This window comes from Macaca fascicularis, chromosome 16 (genome assembly GCF_037993035.2).
Source record: "Macaca fascicularis isolate 582-1 chromosome 16, T2T-MFA8v1.1".
In the NCBI taxonomy this organism is placed as follows: Eukaryota; Metazoa; Chordata; class Mammalia; order Primates; family Cercopithecidae; genus Macaca; species Macaca fascicularis.
In genome coordinates, this window is record NC_088390.1 from 34,071,788 (window position 1) to 34,091,158 (window position 19,371).

The 19,371-nt window shown below is 45.9% G+C and overlaps 2 protein-coding genes across 18 annotated transcripts in view; both read right to left on the minus strand.

Moving 5' to 3' along the window:
• Positions 1-5,824: 5,824 nt before the first annotated feature.
• On the minus strand, positions 5,825-12,314 carry RSKR (ribosomal protein S6 kinase related). Of its 14 annotated transcripts, none has more exons than XM_015438052.3 (12): positions 12,231-12,314; positions 11,574-11,813; positions 11,396-11,479; positions 11,202-11,270; positions 10,742-10,811; positions 10,386-10,490; positions 10,171-10,211; positions 9,895-9,922; positions 9,700-9,789; positions 9,526-9,614; positions 9,277-9,387; positions 5,825-8,827 (listed from the first exon to the last, which is right to left on the minus strand). In XM_015438052.3, the coding sequence occupies exons 1-12, from the start codon at positions 12,285-12,287 to the stop codon at positions 8,606-8,608; spliced, it is 1,206 nt and encodes a 401-aa protein (XP_015293538.2). In that variant the 5' UTR covers positions 12,288-12,314; the 3' UTR covers positions 5,825-8,605. The 14 variants fall into 14 exon arrangements, 10 of the variants coding, with proteins under 10 accessions (XP_015293538.2, XP_015293537.2, XP_065388390.1 ...); XM_015438051.3 differs by having other exon boundaries at positions 11,574-11,816; XM_015438053.4 differs by having other exon boundaries at positions 8,256-8,776; positions 11,574-11,816.
• A 529-nt stretch (positions 12,315-12,843) lies between these two features.
• Positions 12,844-19,371, minus strand: part of BLTP2 (bridge-like lipid transfer protein family member 2) — a 33,597-nt gene continuing 27,069 nt past the window's right edge. For 3 of the 4 annotated variants that reach the window (XM_005583234.4, XM_005583233.4, XM_005583235.5), the window contains exons 28-39: positions 19,068-19,250; positions 18,589-18,710; positions 17,928-18,083; positions 17,722-17,843; positions 16,874-17,054; positions 15,348-15,434; positions 15,005-15,115; positions 14,734-14,869; positions 14,495-14,625; positions 14,212-14,313; positions 13,780-13,914; positions 12,844-13,362 (exon numbers count right to left, since the gene is read on the minus strand). In XM_005583234.4, the coding sequence (XP_005583291.1) occupies positions 13,180-13,362; positions 13,780-13,914; positions 14,212-14,313; positions 14,495-14,625; positions 14,734-14,869; positions 15,005-15,115; positions 15,348-15,434; positions 16,874-17,054; positions 17,722-17,843; positions 17,928-18,083; positions 18,589-18,710; positions 19,068-19,250 (1,649 nt within the window). In that variant the 3' untranslated portion in view covers positions 12,844-13,179. Of the gene's footprint in view, positions 13,363-13,779; positions 13,915-14,211; positions 14,314-14,494; positions 14,626-14,733; positions 14,870-15,004; positions 15,116-15,343; positions 15,435-16,873; positions 17,055-17,721; positions 17,844-17,927; positions 18,084-18,588; positions 18,711-19,067; positions 19,251-19,371 lie in introns of all 4 variants that reach the window. The other variant, XM_065532306.2, reaches the window with a different exon arrangement.

Consider the following 19,371-nt stretch of genomic DNA (forward strand, 5'->3'; position numbering starts at 1 on the left):
CTGAGTAGCTGCGACTACGGATATGTGCCACCACACCTGGCTAATTTTTTATAAAGACAATCTCTTGCCATATTGCCCAGGCTGGTATTGAATTCCTAGGCTCCAGTGATCCTCCCATCTCAGCCTCCGAAAGTGTTTGGGAGTACAGTCATGAACCACCCCACCCAGCCTTTTTAAACTTTTTTTTTTAATCTAATTTTTTTTTTTTTTTTTTTTTGAAACATGGTCTGGCGCAGTTGCCCAGGCTGGAGTGCAGTGGCATGATCTCACCTCCCTGCAACCTGCAACCTCCGCCTCCTAGGCTCAAGCGATCTTTTTTTTTTTTTTTTTTTTTGAGATGGAGTCTTGCTCTGTGGCCCAGGCTGGAGTGCAGTGGCCGGATCTCAGCTCGCTGCAAGTTCCGCCTCCCAGGTTCACGCCATTCTCCTGCCTCAGCCTCCCAAGTAGCTGGGACTACAGGCGCCCGCCACCTCGCCGGCTAGTTTTGTTTTTTTTTTTTTTTGTATTTTTTAGTAGAGACGGGGGCTTCACCGTGTTAGCCAGGATGGTCTCGATCTCCTGACCTCGTGATCCGCCTGTCTCGGCCTCCCAAAGTGCTGGGATTACAGGCTTGAGCCACCGCGCCCGGCCTCAAGTGATCCTCTTGCCTCAGCCTCCCAAGGAGTTGGGATTACAGGCGTGTGCCACCATGCCTGGCTGATTTTTGTATTTTTAGTAGAGACGGGGTTTCACCATGTTAGCCAAGCTAGTCTTGAATTCCTGAGCTCAGGAGATCCACCCGCCTCAGCCTCCCAAAGTGCTGGGATTACAGGCATGAGCCACTCTACCTGGTCCCTCATTTTACTTTTTGAATGTGGATACTAGCAAATTAAAAATTACTTAGGTGGGCTGGGCACAGTGGTTTGGCTAATCTTGGTTCACTGAAACCTCTGCCTCCCAGGCTTAAGCGATCCTCCCACCTCAGCCTCTTGAGTAGCTGAGACCATAGGTGCACACTACCATGCCCGGCTAATTTTTTGTTCTTGGTAGAGACAGGGTTTCACCATGTTGCCCAGGCTGGTCTTCAACTCCTGAGTTCAAGCTGCCTGCTTGCCTTGGCCTCTGAAAGTGCTGGGATTACAGACGTGAGCCACACTGACCTGGCCTATTTAATTTTTTTTTAAAAAGTTTTGACAAGATTTCTACATTGAAGACTCTATCAAACAAATAACCAGCAAATTGAGATTACTAATTTATTACATCAATGAGCAAATGCACAAATGAACAGATTAATATGTGATAAAGTAACTTAGGTTAGAGGTAAGAAATAATGAGTACAGCTACAAAGATACTTTACTTTTTTTTTTTTTTTTTTGAGATGGAGTGTCGCCCAGGCTGGAGTGTAGTAGCCGGATCTCGGCTCACTGCAAGCTCCACCTCCCGGGTTCAGGCCATTCTCCTGCCTCAGCCTCCCGAGTAGCTGGGACTACAGGCGCCCGCCACCTCACCCGGCTAGTTTTTTTTTTTTTTTTTTTTTTTTTTTTTTTGTATTTTTTAGTAGAGACAGGGTTTCACCATGTTAGCCAGGATGGTCTCGATCTCCTGACCTCGTGATCCGCCCGTCTCGGCCTCCCAGAGTGCTGGGATTACAGACTTGAGCCACCGCACCCGGCCTACAAAGATACTTTTCTAGAAGAGTATAGGATTGGTGTTGACTAATCTTAAATTCTTACAAAAGATAATATGAAATATAGAATTAAATATCCATTATTACAAGTGAAGGCTATCGGATTTCTTTTTTTTGAGACAGTCTCGCCTCGCTCTGTCACCCAGGCTGGGATTAAATGCACGTGCCACCACACCTGGCTTTTGTATTTCTTTAGTAGAAACAGGGTTTTACCACGTTGGCCAGGCTGGTCTTGAACTCCTGACCTCAAGTAATCCACCTGCCTCAGCCTCCCAAAGTGCTGGGATTAAAGGCATGGGCCACCATGCCTGACCTCTTTTTTTTGAAGCAAGGTCTCTGTGGAGTACCGTGGCATGATCATAACTCACTGTTTCAATTAGCAATAATCAGTAATAATTGTGCCTCAGATAAACCTTATTGGCTATGATACTGCCGCTGCCCAAAGCTCATTATAGGTAGCTGATCACTGTAGCCTCGACCTCCTGGGCTCAAGTAACCCTCCTCAGCCTCCCAAAGTGGTGTGATTATAGGCATGAGCCACTGCACCTGGTCCTGGTTTCGTTTAGATTAAAAAAAAAACAAAATCAGAGCATATAAATTTAAAAGATCATTTCAGATTGTACACTTAAAAAAATGAAAAAAAAAATTTTTTTTTTTTGAGACGGTCTCACTCTGTCACTCAGGCTGGAGTGCAGTGGCACAATCTTGGCTCACTTCAACCTCTGCCTCCTGGACCCAAGCTACTCTTGAGCCTTAGCCTTCTGAGTACTGGGATTACAGGCACACACCACCATGCCCAGCTAATTTTTGTGTGCGTGTGTTTTTTTTTTCTTGAGACAGTCTTGCTTTATCGCCCAGGCTGGAGTGCAGTGGCGCCATCTCGGCTCACTGCAAGCTCCACCTCCCGGGTTCACACCATTCTCCTGCCTCAGCCTCCCAAGAAGCTGGGACTACAGGCGCCTGCCACCACGCCTCGCTAATTTTTCTGTAGTTTTTAGTAGAGACGGGGTTTCATCATGTTAGCCAGGATGGTCTCGATCTCCTGACCTTGTGATCCGCCCACCTCGGCCTCCCAAAGTGCTGGGATTACAGGCGTAAACCACCGCGCCTGGCCTAATTTTTGTATTTGTAATAGAGACAGGGTTTCACCATGTTGGCCAGGCTGGTCTCGAACTCTTGGCCTCAAGTGATCCACCCACCTTAGCCTCCCAAAGTGCTAGGATTACACGCATGAACCACTGCACCAGGCCTAAGGGAATTATTTTTTTTTTGAGATGGGGTCTCACTATCACCCAGGCTGCTGGAGTGCAATGGCGTGGTCTCGGCTCACTGCAGCCTCTGCCTCCCAGGTTCAAGCGATTCATTGTGTTGGCAGGCTGGTCTTGATTTGTTGACCTCGTGATCCACCCGCCTTGGCCTACCAAAGTGCTAGGATTTACAGACGTGAGCCACTGCGCCAGGCTGGGAATTTTTTTTTTAATTTTAATTTTTAATTTTTGTGGGTATATAGGTGTATATATTAAAATTAAGTCAATTTCATGTGAATAAGTAAAAGGTATAAGTCAGTGACTCTGAATGGAGGTGGAGGGAAGAGGAAGAGAGAATTCCTTCCAGAGATAATCACATCAGAACTGGATGAAAGAGTCAGTGCTTTTTCAAATTATAAAATTATACTTTCTGAACCTTTTCGTTCTTTTTTAAGGAGTTTCACTCTTGTTGGCCAGGCTGGAGTACAATGGCGCAATCTTGGCTCACTGCAACCTTCACCTCCCAGGTTCAAGCAGTTCTCCTGCCTCAGCCTCCCGAATAGCTGGGATTACAGGCATGAGCCATCACGCCCAGCTAATTTTGTATTTTTAGTAGTGACGGGGTTTCTCCATGTTGGTCAGGATGGTCTCGATCTCTTGACCTCGTGATCCACTCACCTTGGCTTCCCAAAGTGCTAGGATTATAGGTCTGGGCCACTGTGCCTGGCCTTTTTTCTTGTTTTTTTTTTGAGACAGAGTCTCCCTCTGTTGCCAGGCTGGAGTGCGCTGGCGCAATCTCGGCTCACTGCAATCTCTGCCTCCCAGGTTCAAGTGATTCTCCTGCCTCAGCCTCCCACGTAGCTGGGACTACAGGTGCCCACCACCACGCCTGGCTAATTTTTTGTATTTTTAGTAGGGACGGGGTTTTACCATATTGGCCAGGGTGGTCTCAATCTCTTGACCTCATGATCCACCTGCCTTGGCCTCCCAAAGTGCTGGGATTACAGGGGTGAGCCACTGCGCCTGGCCCTCTTCTTTTCTTTCTTTTCTTTTTCTTTCTCACTCTGTCACCCAGACTGCAGTGCAGTGGCCAAATCATAGCTTCAGGTTATGATCATAACCTGGAGCTTCTGAGCTCGAGCAATCCTCCCATCTCAGCCTCCTGAGTAGCTGGGTACTACAGGACCATCATGACACCTGGTTATTTTTTTTATATTTTTATACAGACGAGGTCTCACTGTGTTGCCCAAGCTGTCCTGGAAGTCCTGAAGTGATCCTCCCACCTCGACCTCCCAAAGTGCTGGGATTACAGGTGTGAGCCACAATGCCCAGCCAAAACCTTGATTTTTCTGTCACCCCCTCCACTGCATCCTGAGAATCACTGCTGTAATAGACTACTGAAGAGAGTATGTTGAAAATGTTCCCATTTGGTAAGAAATAATTCAAACTACATTCATGTGATTATGGTCTCTAAACTAATATGACCTAGGAAAGAGACCCTAGTGACATTATGTTAACCATTTCTTAAGGACCTTAAACCCTAGTGACATTATGTTAACCATTTCTTAAGGACCTTAAACCCTAGTGACATTATGTTAACCATTTCTTAAGGACCTTAAACCCTAGTGACATTATGTTAACCATTTCTTAAGGACCTTAACCAATTGTGCTGCTGTGACCACAAAAGCCATATGTTGGGTGACCTGAATATTAATTAACACAGTATTATAAAATCCTCTGCATCTGTCCTTTGAAAAAGCATCACAGGGCTGCGAGCAGTGGCTCAGGCCTGTAATCCCAGCACTTTGGGAGGCCAAGACGGGTGGATCACCTGAGGTCAGGAGTTTGAGACCAGCCTAGTCAACATGGTGACACCCCATCTCTACTAAAAATACAAAAATTAGCTGGGCGTGGTGGCGGGCGCCTATAATCCCAGCTACTTGGGAGGCTGAGGCAGAAGAATCACTTGAGCCCGGGAGGTGGAGGTTACAGTGTGCTGAGATTGCAGCATTGCACTCCAGTCTGGGTGACAAGAGCAAAACTCAATCTCAAAAAAAAAAAAAAAAAAAAAAAGCATCACAGGCCAGGCACAATGGCTCATGCCTATAATCCTAGCACTTTGAGAGGCCAAGGCAGGCGGATCACTAGAGCCCAGGAGTTCAAGACCAGCCTGGGCTACATGGCGAAATTCCATCTCTTAAAGAAAAGGAAAAGGAAAGGGGAAGGGGAAAGAAAAGAAAAGAAATGATATGAATAATTTATTCATATCATTTATTTATATCATCTTATTTATATAAATAAATAAATTTCAGCATCACAGAAATCTGAACCCATACCCCACAATTAAGAACCAGTGGTTATTTTACATACCAGGAAACTAAGATCCAGAGAGGTTAAAATGACTTATTAAAGACGATGAGAGCCTGGGCGTCGTGGCTCACGCCTGTAATCCCAGCACTTTGGGAGGCCAAGGCGGGTGGATCATCTGAGGTCAGGAGTTCCACACCAGCCTCGCCAACATGGCGAAACCCCGTCTCAGAACACAAAAATTAGCCGGGTGTGATGGCATCCACCTGTAATCCCAGCTACCAGGAGGCTGGGGCAGGAGAATTGTTGGAACCCAGGAGGCAGAGGCTACAGTGAGCCGAGATCGCGCCACTGCACTCCAACCTGGGCAACAGAGCAAGACTCCATCCCCACCAAAAAAAAAAAAAAAAAAGACGATGGGATAGTTATTGGTGGATCCAGGCATCAGATTTCCCAAATTCCAATCGAATGCTCTTAACAACTATTTTGGAAACCATTAATTCCTATTTTTAGTATTCAGTTTTTATCCAGTGTGTAGTTCTGGTCATCACAACTTTAAAAAAGTAATAAAAGTGTCTAAAGAGAAACAAATGAGATAAAAGGATAAAGGATACATTGTCTTATTTATTTATTTATATCCCAACCTTATTACAAGAAGGCTTACAAAGATGTAGATATTATAGTAATATAAAAGGATTAAAACTTAGAAAAATGAGAATAAGGAAAAGAAAAGTAGAAAAGGAGGACAGAACCAAGAACATGACTAGCATACAAAATACATAAACACTTGCTGAAGGTAGGCCACAAATTGGGCTCTAAATGGTCTACTATCAGTATAAACAGAAAAATACAATCAGTTGAATATTTAGTGTCCTTAAGGTAAAAACCAAACAGCAATTAGGAAAACTGGGTCCAGAGAAAATTTCTCCCATGCATTCTTAAATAGAACATTATGAACTGTTATGATAAACACCCTTTACAGTATCCACAGCAATTAAATTTATTTTTTTTCCTGAGACAGGATCTCACTCTGTTGCTCAGGCTGGATGCAGTGGCACGATCTTTACTCATTGCAACCTCCACCTCCTGGGTTCAAGCAATTCTTCCCCCTCAGCCTCCTGAGTAGCTGGGACTACCACGTGCGCCACCATGACCGGCTAATTTTTGTATTTTTTTGGTAGAGAGGGTTTCACCATGTTGCCCAGGCTGGTCTCGAACTCCTGACCTCAGGTGATCCGCCTACCTCGGCCTCCCAAAGTGCTGGGATTACAGGTGTGAGCCACCACACCTGGCCAGCAATTAAATTTCATAGAGATTTTCATATGGATTACCAAAGTCCAATCCAGAAAAAGCAATTCTGCAGAGGCCAATAAAATGCCAGCTATGCATAGGGAAATCTGGTTTAATCTAGAGACAGAACAGAACTACAGAGTACTCTCCAGACTGTCTTTTGTCTAGAGAGATTAGATATAACTGAATAATATGGTCTAGATTAAAACTTACTTACCCTCAAGTCTCAGGACAAAAATGAAAATTGTGAATAAAGAAAAATGAAAAGAAGTCATAAAGGCCCAAACTGTATATTAAGGTCCAGATGATTTTCCTTACTAAAGGAAAAGGTTATTGAGATATGTCTCTAACCTTAAATCTTTTCTTTTTCTTTTGAGACAGTCTACCTCTGTCGCCCAGGAGTGCAATGGCACAATCTCAGCTCACTGCAACCTTGGTCTCCAGGGTTCAAGCAATTCTCCTGCCTCAGCCTTCCAAGTAGCTGGGACTACAGATGTGCAGCACCACGCCCAGCTAATTTTTGTATTTTTTAGTAGAGACAAGGTTTCACCATGTTGGCCACACTGGTCTCAAACTCTTGACCTCAACTGATCTGCCCACCTTGGCCTCCCAAATAACTTTATATCTTAAGGTTGATGCATGCCTCTTAATCTCTTGGTTTGCCCATCAGAAACTGAATCATGGGCTGACTAGGATAAATTATCCGTTTAATAATCCTATGCTTTTCTTTTTTTTTTTTTTTTTTTTTTTTTTTTTTTTGAGACGGAGTCTCGCTCTGTCACCCAGGCTGGAGTGCAGTGGCGCGATCTCGGCTCACTGCAAGCTCCGCCTCCCGGGTTCACGCCATTCTCCTGCCTCAGCCTCCCGAGTAGCTGGGACAACAGGCGCCCACAACCGCGCCCAGCTAATTTTTTGTATTTTTAGTAGAGACGGGGTTTCACCGTGGTCTCGATCTCCTGACCTTGTGATCCGCCCGCCTTGGCCTCCCAAAGTGCTGGGATTACAGGCGTGAGCCACCGCGCCCGGCCCAATCCTATGCTTTTCAAAGAAGTTTTATTTTGGATAACTGTTCCAATTAGAGACCTAGAGAGGACATTTAACCTACCCATGTTTCAGTTTCTATTTTCTTCCTCACTAGATTATTTTATTCACTTTTCAATTTTTAAAAATTAGATTTATTGCAGACTGGCCTCAAGCTCCCAGACTATATTTTTTAGCTGTATTATGTAGGGGTTGAAATGCCAGCTTTTAAGACTTTTGAAAAATTCACAGGCTGGGTGTGGAGGCTCATGCCTGTGAAGGTTGCAGTGAGCTGAGATCGTGCCACTGCACTCCAACCTTGGTGACAAGAGTGAGACCCTATCTCAAAAAAAAAAAAAAAGTGGGGGGGCCTGGTGCAGTGGTTCACACCTATAATTCCAGCACTTTGGGAGGCCGAGGCAGGCCGATCACTTGAGGTCAGGAGTTTGAGACCAGGCTGGCCAACATGGTGAAGCCCTGTCTCTACTAAAAAATACAAAAATTAGCTGGGCATAATGGTGTGCACCTGTAATCCCAGCTACTCAGGAGACTGAGGCATGAAAATCACTTGAACCCGGGAGGCGGAGGTTGCAGTGAGCTGAGATTGTGCCACTGCACTCCAGCCTGGGCAACAGAGTGAGACTCTGTCTCAAAAAAAAAAAATAAAAATAAAAATAAAAATTCATATTGCTTCTGACAAGCCTATTAAACACATCAATAGCACCCTGGGAACCCATGAAGTATTATTATTGCTCAAGAAAGGAAACAAGTGGAAGCAGCCCTGGCTGAGAGCCTGAGGGTAAGAGCACTGGAGAAGTAAAGAAAAGGAAAAGGTCACCACCCTGATCTGAGATGTTGAATTGAGAGGTAGGTTGTATGATAGGGAAGGAATAGGGCCAGCTGTGGCTGCCAGTAGCAGAATGTCCAAGGTTGGAACTCTGGTCTAAAGCCTAGGAGAACAGAACGGTGAGGCTACAAAATAAAAATAAACTGGATTATCAAGGTGGTCATACTGAGTGGGCAGTGATGGAGATCTTCAGGCTCCCAACCAGGCCCCAATTTACAGTAGAGAGGCTCAAGCAGGGATAGGGTAGAGCAGGAAGGACTCCAGATCACAGTCAAAGTCGTCGAAGGGCATGGTCTCTGCTGAACTGGGCTGCGTAGCTTGTGTCTCCGTGACAAAGTTCACTGGCTGCTTCTGTAGGAGCTCTGGGTCAAAGGCCACACCCCGAAAGAAAGGGTGGACCTGGAAGTGATGCAGATAACGTAGACGATGGAGGGGGTTCTGGCATAAGAGCTGAAGGAAAATAGAGCATGAAGGATGATGACTAGGACAGGAAAGGCCTGAACGGAAAGGATGGAAAAGAAGAAAGAAGTTCGTGGAGCTGTGGAGGGTAGGAATAAGAACCCTGAAGAGTAGATGATTTGTAAAAGAGGGAGAAATAGAGGCTAATTTGGGGCAAAGGTGGGAATAAGGAGCTGTACTTGTGAGTTTTCAGATGAGTGTACAGTGCTCCACTCTCTCAGAAGGGACCTCTCTGTTCTAGATGGGGAGGAGATTTGGGGGACCAGGAACTTAGGAATGAGACTCAGTACAGCTTAGATGGCAAGTAGTTAGGTAGTTAAGTAAAAGTTGGAGCCCCCCCAAAAAAAATTAATGAGAGGAATGAGGAAACATCACTTTAATGAAGGCAGGAGAGCATGAATGGTTTGGTAGCCAAGAAGGAAAGCAGTGCTCATCCTTACCTCATGGAGCAGGAGTGAGAGGCCCTGGTTAAGAGAAGCTGGGATCTCAGAGTCACTGTGGGTCACACTTGCCAACATGGCCACATGATCTCTCTCTGCAGCCACTGGAAACTGAGTTAAGAGGTAGGGAGTGGGGATGGGGGTAGGGGTTCCTTCCTTAGTAGGAATAAGACAAGATTTCCTAAGGTCTTCCTTCTTCCCCCCACAGGCAAAGCTCTTCTCTGCCCAAAACTACTAGTATTCTCTCACCTTTCCCGTTGCCAGAGAGAAAAGCAAGACACCCAGGGACCACCAATCAGCGGCATGGTTGTAAGGTCCTCCACTTAGGACCTCTGGGGCTACAGATTTCAAAGACACTCATCACTGACATCCTTTAGCTATCCTCCTGCCCAATGCTTACCCATCAGCTTTAACCTCTCTCACCCATGTACTGAAGAGTGCCACAGATAGTGTAGGCTCGAGCTCCCTGGGGCAGGTGGCGGGACAGACCAAAGTCTGTCAGTTTCAGATGGCCTATAAAGAAGGTAAGGCAACCGCACCACTGTTCCACCCCTCGTCAGCCATGATTTATTCCCAAAGTACCTCTCATCCTGGGGCTAGGGAAGGAAAAATACTTACCTCGTTCATCTAGAAGAATATTCTCCATCTGAAAGATCACAGGTGAGAAGTAATTCTTCCTCTTCCTTTCAACTCTCTTTCATCATGTATACACCCCAGCTGAAGGTTATGCCCTACTCAGCACTCAAATCTATACTCAGAGAGCCCTTGCCCAAATCCTTGGCACCCATGGGGGCCCCAATGTCTACAGTTCTCTGCTCCCTAACTTCTTGGACTTGTTGGGACTTCTTATTGAGACTCTTTCTCAGACAAAGGGAAAAAAGCACTTAACTCTACCTTCACATCTCGATGCATGATGCCCAAGTCATGGAGATAACCTGTGGATAACAAGTATGGGGCGTGCTGCAGCTTTTCTGTCCTTTCCAGTTTCCCTAGTAGCCCTCATCCCATCCCTCTCCTATTCTTTGACCTCCATTATTTATATTAATTCTTTACTCTCCTTCCCAACTTAAATCTTCCCTCCCCATTTCCTTTACCACTGTTTCACTTACACAGTACCAGGACCAACTCGGCAGCAAAGAGACGGATGGAAGCCTCAGGAAAGCAGCCAACAGCCGACCAAAGGGAGTACAGATCTGTGCTGCAGTAGCTACACACTGCAAAGCCAGTGTGAAGCTACATACATTGCCAGAAGTCTAGGCAATGTTTGGGAGCTGCAATGCCTGGGCTCAAGGCATTGTAGGCCTCCTGCCCAAAATGATACCACTTGCTGTTCCCCCTCCCTTTGGGACAGAGAGGTGCCATGAGAAGGGGGACAGAGCAAAGGCAGAACAAGCCAGAGAGATAATCTCAGGTGGGGATATAGCACAAGGACCCTGGGGGATGAGGAGAGAGTCCAGTCACTCACTAATGAAAAGGTGCCGTTTTCCCTGCCAGCTGTCCCCCAAGCTGTGTACAAAGGGATGGTTGATCTGTCGCTAGGGACAAAGCAAACAGGAAGTTAGGGAGGAACATGGTCATTGAGAATAAAGGCAGCCGAGAACTCAGGTTTTACTCAGATGCGCAGAGGGGGAACTGCTGCCTCATCTCTCAGTTCAGAGGAACTCAATAATTGGAACTATCTGGTAATCCTAGCACCAGCAAATACTAAGGAATACACTGGGACATGCTTAAGAGATTTCCCTGGTAGGACATGAGAAAACTGTGTTGAGAGCTGATAGATACTTTTCCCAGGACCTACTTTAGTGTCAAACTAGGCTGAAGCAGATGGAGGAGGCAGAACCAGGAAAAGGTGGTGGTCAAGAAAGGTACTTTCCCTACCTGTGGCCTAGCTCTTCCCACAATCCTTTCCAGGACTCTGTGCATACCTGGATGCTAACCTCCTCTTTGCACTGCCTCACAGTGTCCCTCTGTAGGACCTTTACCTTGGGCACCACCTATAAAAGGAGAGTAGTGATGACTCATAGAGGATAGTGCTATTGAATTGTTTACTCCTCCCAACCTCTCTGGAATCAAGACTGGAAACAGAGACTAGAGAATAATGTGGTACCTAAGCCCCTACCTTCACTGCAAATATAGCTTTCTGGGTGCAATCTAGCACCTTGAGGACAGTTCCAAAGGAGCCTTTAGCCACAAGGCCTAAAATCTGTACAGAGAAATGGAAAACAGGCCAGTTGAGACTGGTCATTTCCAACTTCTCCCAAAGACTGAGACCCGACTCAGGGATTCCACTGACTTACCTTCAGCTGCTGCTGCCCCCTAATGGGCCTAATGGGAAACTCTGGTAGAAAGAGGTTGATGAACTGAGGCACTGGCCACTCTGGCAGAGACTTCAGTAGTGGGGCTGGCTTTAGGGACTCCCGGTGCAGATAGTGATGCCCCCGTAGTTCCCAGAGTTCTTCCAGATCTGACCTGATGGTTCCCACATCTGACCAGAGGCTCTTCCAGCCTCGGGCCCAGGGGCCCCGGATGTTGCCACCCTGCTGAGAACCAAGGGAGCCACTCTAAACTTTCTGCTCCTGAGGCATAGCAGGTTCCACCCATCGTACTAGGCACTCCCTCCCCTTAAGTCTCAACCCTTAGAGGTACATTTTTGAGCATGAGGCAAAATTCCCATTACCCTTGCTTTGTGCTAAGCCCTGGATTTCCTGGACACAATTCAAATCCTCTAGGAAAATAATTGTTGGACATTTTCACCATGATACATTAATAATACAGCCTGCACCTCAGTATTGGGCTGTGATGCTTTCATAGTACAGCCTCCCTGCCCCACCCCCACATTGGGTAATCACTGCCATGCTCCTAACCAGGAACTTCCCAGGCCTCAAGCCCCCCAGGCCTCAAGCCCATGTCTCCCTCTCCTCCCCTCAGTAGGCTGTCAGAGCCCCACAGCCTACCTTGTGAGAAACAGCCACCCGGGTGTTTTGCCCCTGCCGACAGCTTACTGCTCCCATCCCCAGCCTCTGCCTCCTCTCTCTGCTAAATCTGCTGTCCCAGTTACATAAGCAATTCCTCTCCCTGATGCTGCATGGCACGAGCCCCGCCTCTTCCAGTGTGCAGAAACCCATCAGCATGGGGCCAGAGTCACACTAGGACTAGAAATTTCTGTAATACAGCTTCAGGGCAGAGAAGAAGGGGCCACCCTCAGAGTGGCAGCTGCAGGATGTCTTGGGTTGATGAGGAAGGGATACAGATTGAATGCAGGCACTCAACACACACACAAAAAATGAGCATCAAATTTAAAATATCTTTTTTTTTCTCTTTAAATCATTTTGCCATTTTCCAGGGCATATCCTAGGGGGAAGGGTAGGGGACCCATGGCCAGCCCTGGCTCCTACTGCCATCCTCCCAAGTGAACTTAGCACAGAGACTGGGGAGGGGTTGATCGCCGCTCAGAACACCAATACCTCTTTCATACATGGCAGTGGAGTGAGGATCAGAGGATCAGCCCCCTCCCGTTTCCTGGCACAGAGGGAGGACAGTTACACTTAGAAATATATATAATATATATATATTTATATATGTTTATAAAAATTTATCACACTTGATCAGGACTATCCCCCTACCCTTTCACTTGACCCCAAGGAATAGGGTCCTGCCCTGGGCCCGTTCCCTGGGTCTTGCTCTCTTGTTGTCTCTCTGGCCCTGAACCTGATCAGCGTGAGATGGAACTCAGCATTACTGTCCACCATGCCCTGCAGTGAACAGGGCAGGTGGTGAACAGCAATGCCTAGGGGCTCTGACACCCACAAATCCTGGTGGATAAAGGGAAGCCCCTCCCACCCACAAGTCCCTGGAGCCTGAGCCAGAGTCAGATCCTGTACTGTAGCCACTCGAATCGCCAAATCATTTGCGCCTGCCAAAGATGGACTTCTTGCCAGGGTTCTTGTCGCCCACACTTAAACCAATGAGGAGCCGGGCTTTCTCCTCCTCTTCCTGCTGTTGCATGTTCAGATCCGATTTAGTTTCTAGCTTTCCCCGGACCTCAGAGCCTGTTGCAGGCTTCAGTCTTAGCTTCTCTTTGATCACCTGGCAGATTGGAGAGGAGTAAAGGAAAAGGTAAATATTAGTGGGCAGGCAGAATAAATCAAAATGAACCAAGACAATAAAGATTTATTAAACACATCCAAGGCACAATGGGGCAATTCACATACAATGGTCTCTGCTTTCAAGAAGCTTACAGTCTAATGATAACTCCTTCTAAACTTTAGGTTGTGTTAGCTCTCAGTTCCCTAAAATCAATGGTGATATATGAAACACTCAATAAACATTGAATTTAATAATCTGAGTGAGGTCATGGAGAGGGCAGGCATAGAAGTCACTCACCACATGCACCTGCCCTTTCCCAAGGATATTTATTCATGGATTCTAAAACGAAAGGCTCCCCAAAAGAGGATCTGCCTGCCAGCCCCGTTAACCAAACAGCCATGAGCCCTGGCGGGATACCTGGGCAACCAGGGCTTTGCGGCTGTCCCTTTTGACAGCCATGGCAAAGTCTAGCCATGTCCATGTGTTGTTGTGGTACTCCAGACAGGGCAGCACCAGGTTAAGGTCACCCCAGTCCACACTGTTCTTCTCACCCTGTAAGAGGAGGGGGAGGGGAAAGAAAAAAAGAGGGGTGGGAAATACATCAGCTGCCATTTTGAGTCCAAGCCAGTCACTTGAGCACAAGGCGTACAATAGTAACCTATATATACTGGTTTCCCCTTAATCTCAGTCTCGTAATGGTGCTGACTCTTGAGGGTAGCAGAGGGAACAGCAGATATATCACCCACAGCTCAGTGTCACAAACAACCTAGCTGTCTCCCTGTCTAGAATCTCTGATCTTATCTGGTTCCCTGCCCACCCTGTTCTACAAAGTACTTGAAAGGTGCAGACCTTGTAGCTGACACACAGTGGAACCTGTGGAATCTTTATGTAGATGAAGGAGTTGTTCATGGCAGCTCGCTCTTTCATCTTGTCAATGTCATCCACAGGGTGCTAAGAAAGGCAGGCAAGGAGTATGAGCCCTGAATCCATCAGAAGAAACTCAGGACCCCAAACATCTCCCTCTTCTTTTATCCCTAGAATGGACTCAGAGGAAACCGAAGAAATCCCAAATCACACCAAACAGGACCTCAGGACTCTCCCATTTTTCTATCATCAGGGGCATGTTTGGTACCTCTGGAGATTTGCGAAATGACCTTCTGACCCCAGAACTCCGAGTCAAACCCTGTGCCACACCCTTCCCAGGGCCCAGTGGTACTGCATCATCTGTTGCAATCAGCTGCCGAGGCTTCACCACTGGTATTCCTATGAAAAAGCAAGTGCACCAGCTGTCATCCATCCTCATTCTGAAGTCTCAGCTGTCCTTGGGGCTGCTACCCTATTCTTTTGGGGCTCCACCATAAAAGTTCTCACCAGTAGTCACCAGTTTGGACTTATCCTCTTCATCACCAACTTCATCATCTTCCACACTTCGGCCAGGAAAGAAAAAGCCCATCATTCTATGGAAGAACTGGTGTGTCAGCTGGATGGTGAGAGGCACCACATTTACCTAAAAAGGAGAAAGATTCAAGAAGTAATTAAGCTCAGACACCATGATCAGTTTACCTACTCCTAATATCGTGTAACACACAGCTGGCTTTTGAATGTCCTTTGTTCCCAGGTCCCCAAGGGACTGCTTACTAACCTCAAAATGCTCCTTAACAGAGATACCCCCAACAGGGGGCCGAACTTTGCTGAAGAGGCGGAGAGCTAGCTGTCGCCCAGACTGGCAGGAGCTCTGGGGCCGCAGTACTACCTGTAGGATAGAGAGTAAACAACAGCCCAACCCAATGTCCTTCCTGCCATAAAGCAACCCCCAAATCCTCTGCAGAATGAGAGGAGAAGCAATGGTACTGCTAAGCTGGGCAAGCTTTCACCCTCTCAGATCACCACATTGTTTTCCATAGTGGATTTATATTGAACGGCCGTTATAAATGCCCTGTGCTAAAAATATGCAAATGGACTAGGAATGGGGAAAAAAGACTTGCCTTATAGACAGCATTGGGGAGGAGGTTGTTCATAGTAAACCAGCCCAACTCCAGAAGATGTTCTGCTGTGTCATCAGATTTATTCACCTATAAAGACAGTTTTGCCCCATCTATTATAATAAACCTTTCTCAGAAGTCTACTAGACAATTGCTATGTATCCAGTTTGTTTTCAGGCTCTACATATGCCTAATCCCAACTTTGATATCTCCTTCAAACTCATACAGTCAAAACTCTTTAATCCAGTGTGTCTCATGGGCACTATTGTCCAGGACACTAAATGCTGATAGTACTATCTAGCCATTGTGACATTAAAAAATGTTCTAATTCATTTCCAAATGCCCCTTGTAGGAGAAAGTAATAAATAATACTGCCTTCTTTACATCAATGGCAGAAAAGCTGAATGTCAGTATTAGAATATTCTATTCCAAGCTGGACATGAAAGATTATTTGCCTCTGGACCATACTTCTAGGGATCATCTTCTTACTCAACAAGAGAAGTATTTGATCAAACTCATCTGTATCTGTATCTTATTCTATTTTATTTTTTTTGAGATAGGGTCTCACTCTGTTGCCCAGGCTGAAGTGCAGTGGCACAATCTTGGCTCACTGCAACATCCATCTCCTGGGTTCAAGCGATTCTCCTGCTTTAGCCTCCTGAGTAGCTGGGATTACAGATGCACACCACCACACCCAACTGACTTTCGTTTTATTTTTAGATAGAGTCTCACTCTGTCACCAGGCTGAAGTGCAGTGGCACGATCTTGGCTCACTGCAACATCCACCTCCCAGGTTCAAACGATTCTCCTGCTTCAGCCTCCCGAGTAGCTGAGACCACAGGGGTGCACCACCACGCCTGGCTAATTTTTGTATTATTAGTAGAGATGGGGTTTCACCGTGTTGGCTGGTCTTCAACTCCTGACCTCAGGTGATGCACCTGCCTCGGCCTTCCAGAGTGCTGGGATTATAAGTGTGAGCCACCATGCCCGGCCTATCATATATGTTTTTAATTATTTATTTTCTTTTTCAGAGACAGGGTCTCACTCTGTTGCCCAGGCTGGAGTGCAGTGGTGTGATCACAGCTCACTGCAGACTCGAACTCCAGGGCTCAAGCAATCCTCCTGCCTCAGCCTACCAAGTAGCTGGGACCACAGGTATGCACCACAATGCCCAGCTAATTTTTAAAATTTTTGTTGAACTCTTGACTTCAAGCAATCCTCCCACCTTAGCCTCCCAGAGTTATAGGATTACAGGCATGAACCACCACACATGGCCTGTATCATTTTTTTGAAAAATATTTTATTTATTTGTTCATTGTTACTTTCCCCTATGGCATCAGAGCTGTATGTGTATCATTCATTATAAACAGATGTGTCAAAGGAAGCTCTGCTCATGTTTCCAATCATACTATCATTAATAATCATATAATAATTAGCCCCTTTTTATTTCTCTTTTATGAGTTAGACTCCTAAGCTAGGTCAATGTTTCTCAATACAGCTGCCTTTGTGTGACCATATACCCCAGATACCTTGCTGTAGAGGAACCTCTGCAGTTCTAATTCAGCAATTCCCAGCTGTCCATCTTCCTCTGTCAGGCGCCACCGTGCCTGAGCAAAGTAAAACTCAGTGCGACGGACCACACTCACATCTTCTTGCTGCTTTCGCAGCTCCATCTTGTTAGCCCGCTGCAGTTGGAAATCCTTAAAACACCTATAAGTGGACAGGGGAGCCAAAGCCAGTAAGGGAAATAGCACATGGGTAGGGGGTGGGATAGAATGCTCTAGAATGATGCAGGAGGTAAACTCAGAAATTAACCTATTCTGGGTTAGCCAGTCCCTAAATTTTTTTTACTGAATTTATTGCTGCTGACATTCTAGGTCATAGAAGCACAAATCCCAACTTTCAGCTCTATAGCTTCTTGATAAAGTAGTGTCTTCCCACTAATAACTCCTACGATTTTATCTGCAATTGTATGCTGATCAACTTCAAGATATTTTCATATATCTATGTCAGGTTCATTAAAAAAAAAAAAAGATCTTTTCAGTTCAGACGCATAGTATCAAGGCGACCACAGTGATCTTTCAGCTGGGTGTGGTAATCCCAGCTCATGCCTGTAATCCCAGCACTTTGGGAGGCCAAGACAGAAGGACTGCTTGAGCCCAGGAGTTCCAGACCAGCCTGGTCAACGTAGTGAGACCACCTTGTCTCTAAAAAAAAAAAGAAAAGTGATCCTTCCCAACTACCCATTTTCTTATTCAGGAAGAGCTGCCTGAACCTACTCCTACATCAGCCTTTGATAATGCACACTAGACCTCAAGAAAGAGAACTGCCTATAGCTGGGGCACTGGAAAAGGGCAAGGAAAGAATGCTGGGGCACCTGATGAGGATATTCAGTTCTTCACTTTCCAGCTGCAGGTTGGCCTTCTCCTGGTTTAACTGCAACTGAAGCTTCTGGTTCAGGTCAAGCAGATTCTCATTCTTACTGTCATCCTGCAAAGACTAGGGAACCAGGATAGAAACTGAGAGATAACCCTTGTTCTAGGAGACTTCCTGGTCCTCGAACTATCTATCTGCAGTGACTACCTTCATGATAGAATACATCTGCTTCTCAAGCTGTCGTATTTGGGCCACATGCTGCCGCACAGCCTCCTGCAAATGCAGTATGCTGCTGCGTTGCTCCTCTGGATTGCTAGAGATCTCAAGCTGGAACCTGACCCGTTGCTTCTTCTCACTATGCTCCTAAAGGAATGGAAAGGGAAATGAATACAATTTTTAAGTAGACAAGTCTTGTAGTAAAAGTCTTGTAGTAAAGTGAAATAAAGAAAGGAGAAAGAAATGGGGGGGTCTCTTCTAGAAAGCTAACTTTTATCTGTCACTGTTAATAGCAACAGTAGTAGGTCAATGCAGAAAATTTGGCAATGTAGATTTCACAATAAGTCAGGCCCAACAGGATGGGGATGGAGGTGGAAGCAGGGAATAATAAATGTTTTTAGGTGTCCAGGTGACTGAGTAGAGAAATAACTAGGAGAAAACAATCAGGCAAACAAGCCCTACAGTCTGAGAGACATTCAGGCCTTTCCTAAATAAGTGGAATTTCAATGGTCACTGCTGACTAAGAGAATGTATCAACCACAAGGCCCTTTTTCAGTGTGAAGCATGGCTTTTCTTACAGAAGCCCAAATAAAGCACAAAGTCTGGGTGTTCCTGTGAGGCTAACCAGCATTCTACAAGGGCCCATGCTCACCTTCCGCTTAGGTTCTACGTGGAGCAGCAAGTTGTTGACAATGTCCAGGATCATGGCATACTGAGCTGGGTTGGTGGAAATTTCCAGCTCATGGTGGATAAGGGTGAAGGTATCCACAGCCCCTAGATAATTGTTAGCAGCTAAATAAAAGGCTCAAGTTTCTACCTAAATATCTACTCCATCTCTTTACCCACATTTGGAACCACCCTACTAGTCAACCCCACAGAAAGGGTGAGAGGTGCTCATGGGTAGAAACATGTTTATTTCAGAATCATAAAGAATGCCCATTCATCCCAGCTCCCTCTAAGAATAGAGGTTATTTTCTCATAGCAGAACTTACAAAAAACAGAGCAAAGTGAAACATTAATGCCAGTGCACAGTGGACTTTTAATAACTCTACTGTCTCAGAATCACCAAGGAAATAACTACTTTACTAATTTCCCTAGTCCTCTCCTAAAAGCCTTTCAAGCCCTGAATACCTTCCTGCTTCTTTAGGAGATCTTCCTTTTCCTGGTTCTCAAGAACTTCAGGTGGCTTAATCTGAGTTGCTAGTTCAGGATCAATGTCATGGCTGTAACTAATATAGTACATTCGGCAGCTGCAACGCGAAATGATCCGCTGGACTTGCTGGGCTTGTTGTGCCTCAGCTGGCTGGTTCCAATCTGGGAAGAGGTGGGAAAGAGATAAGAAAAAGACATTCTCAATAAAGGTAATGTGAGAGCCTCCCAGCTATGTCTCGGAAACTCCAGAAACACCGCTTTCAACCTAGCCTAGCACAAAATG

What these genes read in the sequence shown, in the direction of transcription:
- RSKR (XM_015438051.3), bottom strand. Translation starts at nt 12,287, where the DNA reads ATGGGAGCAGTAAGCTGTCGGCAGGGGCAAAACACCCGGGTGGCTGTT. An exon ending in AAGCTATATTTGCAGTGAAG is followed by an intron (nt 11,271 to 11,395) that starts GTAGGGGCTTAG and finishes CTCCTTTTATAG; the next exon opens with GTGGTGCCCAAGGTAAAGGT. An exon ending in TCTCTCTGGCAACGGGAAAG is followed by an intron (nt 9,388 to 9,525) that starts GTGAGAGAATAC and finishes CTCTTAACTCAG; the next exon opens with TTTCCAGTGGCTGCAGAGAG.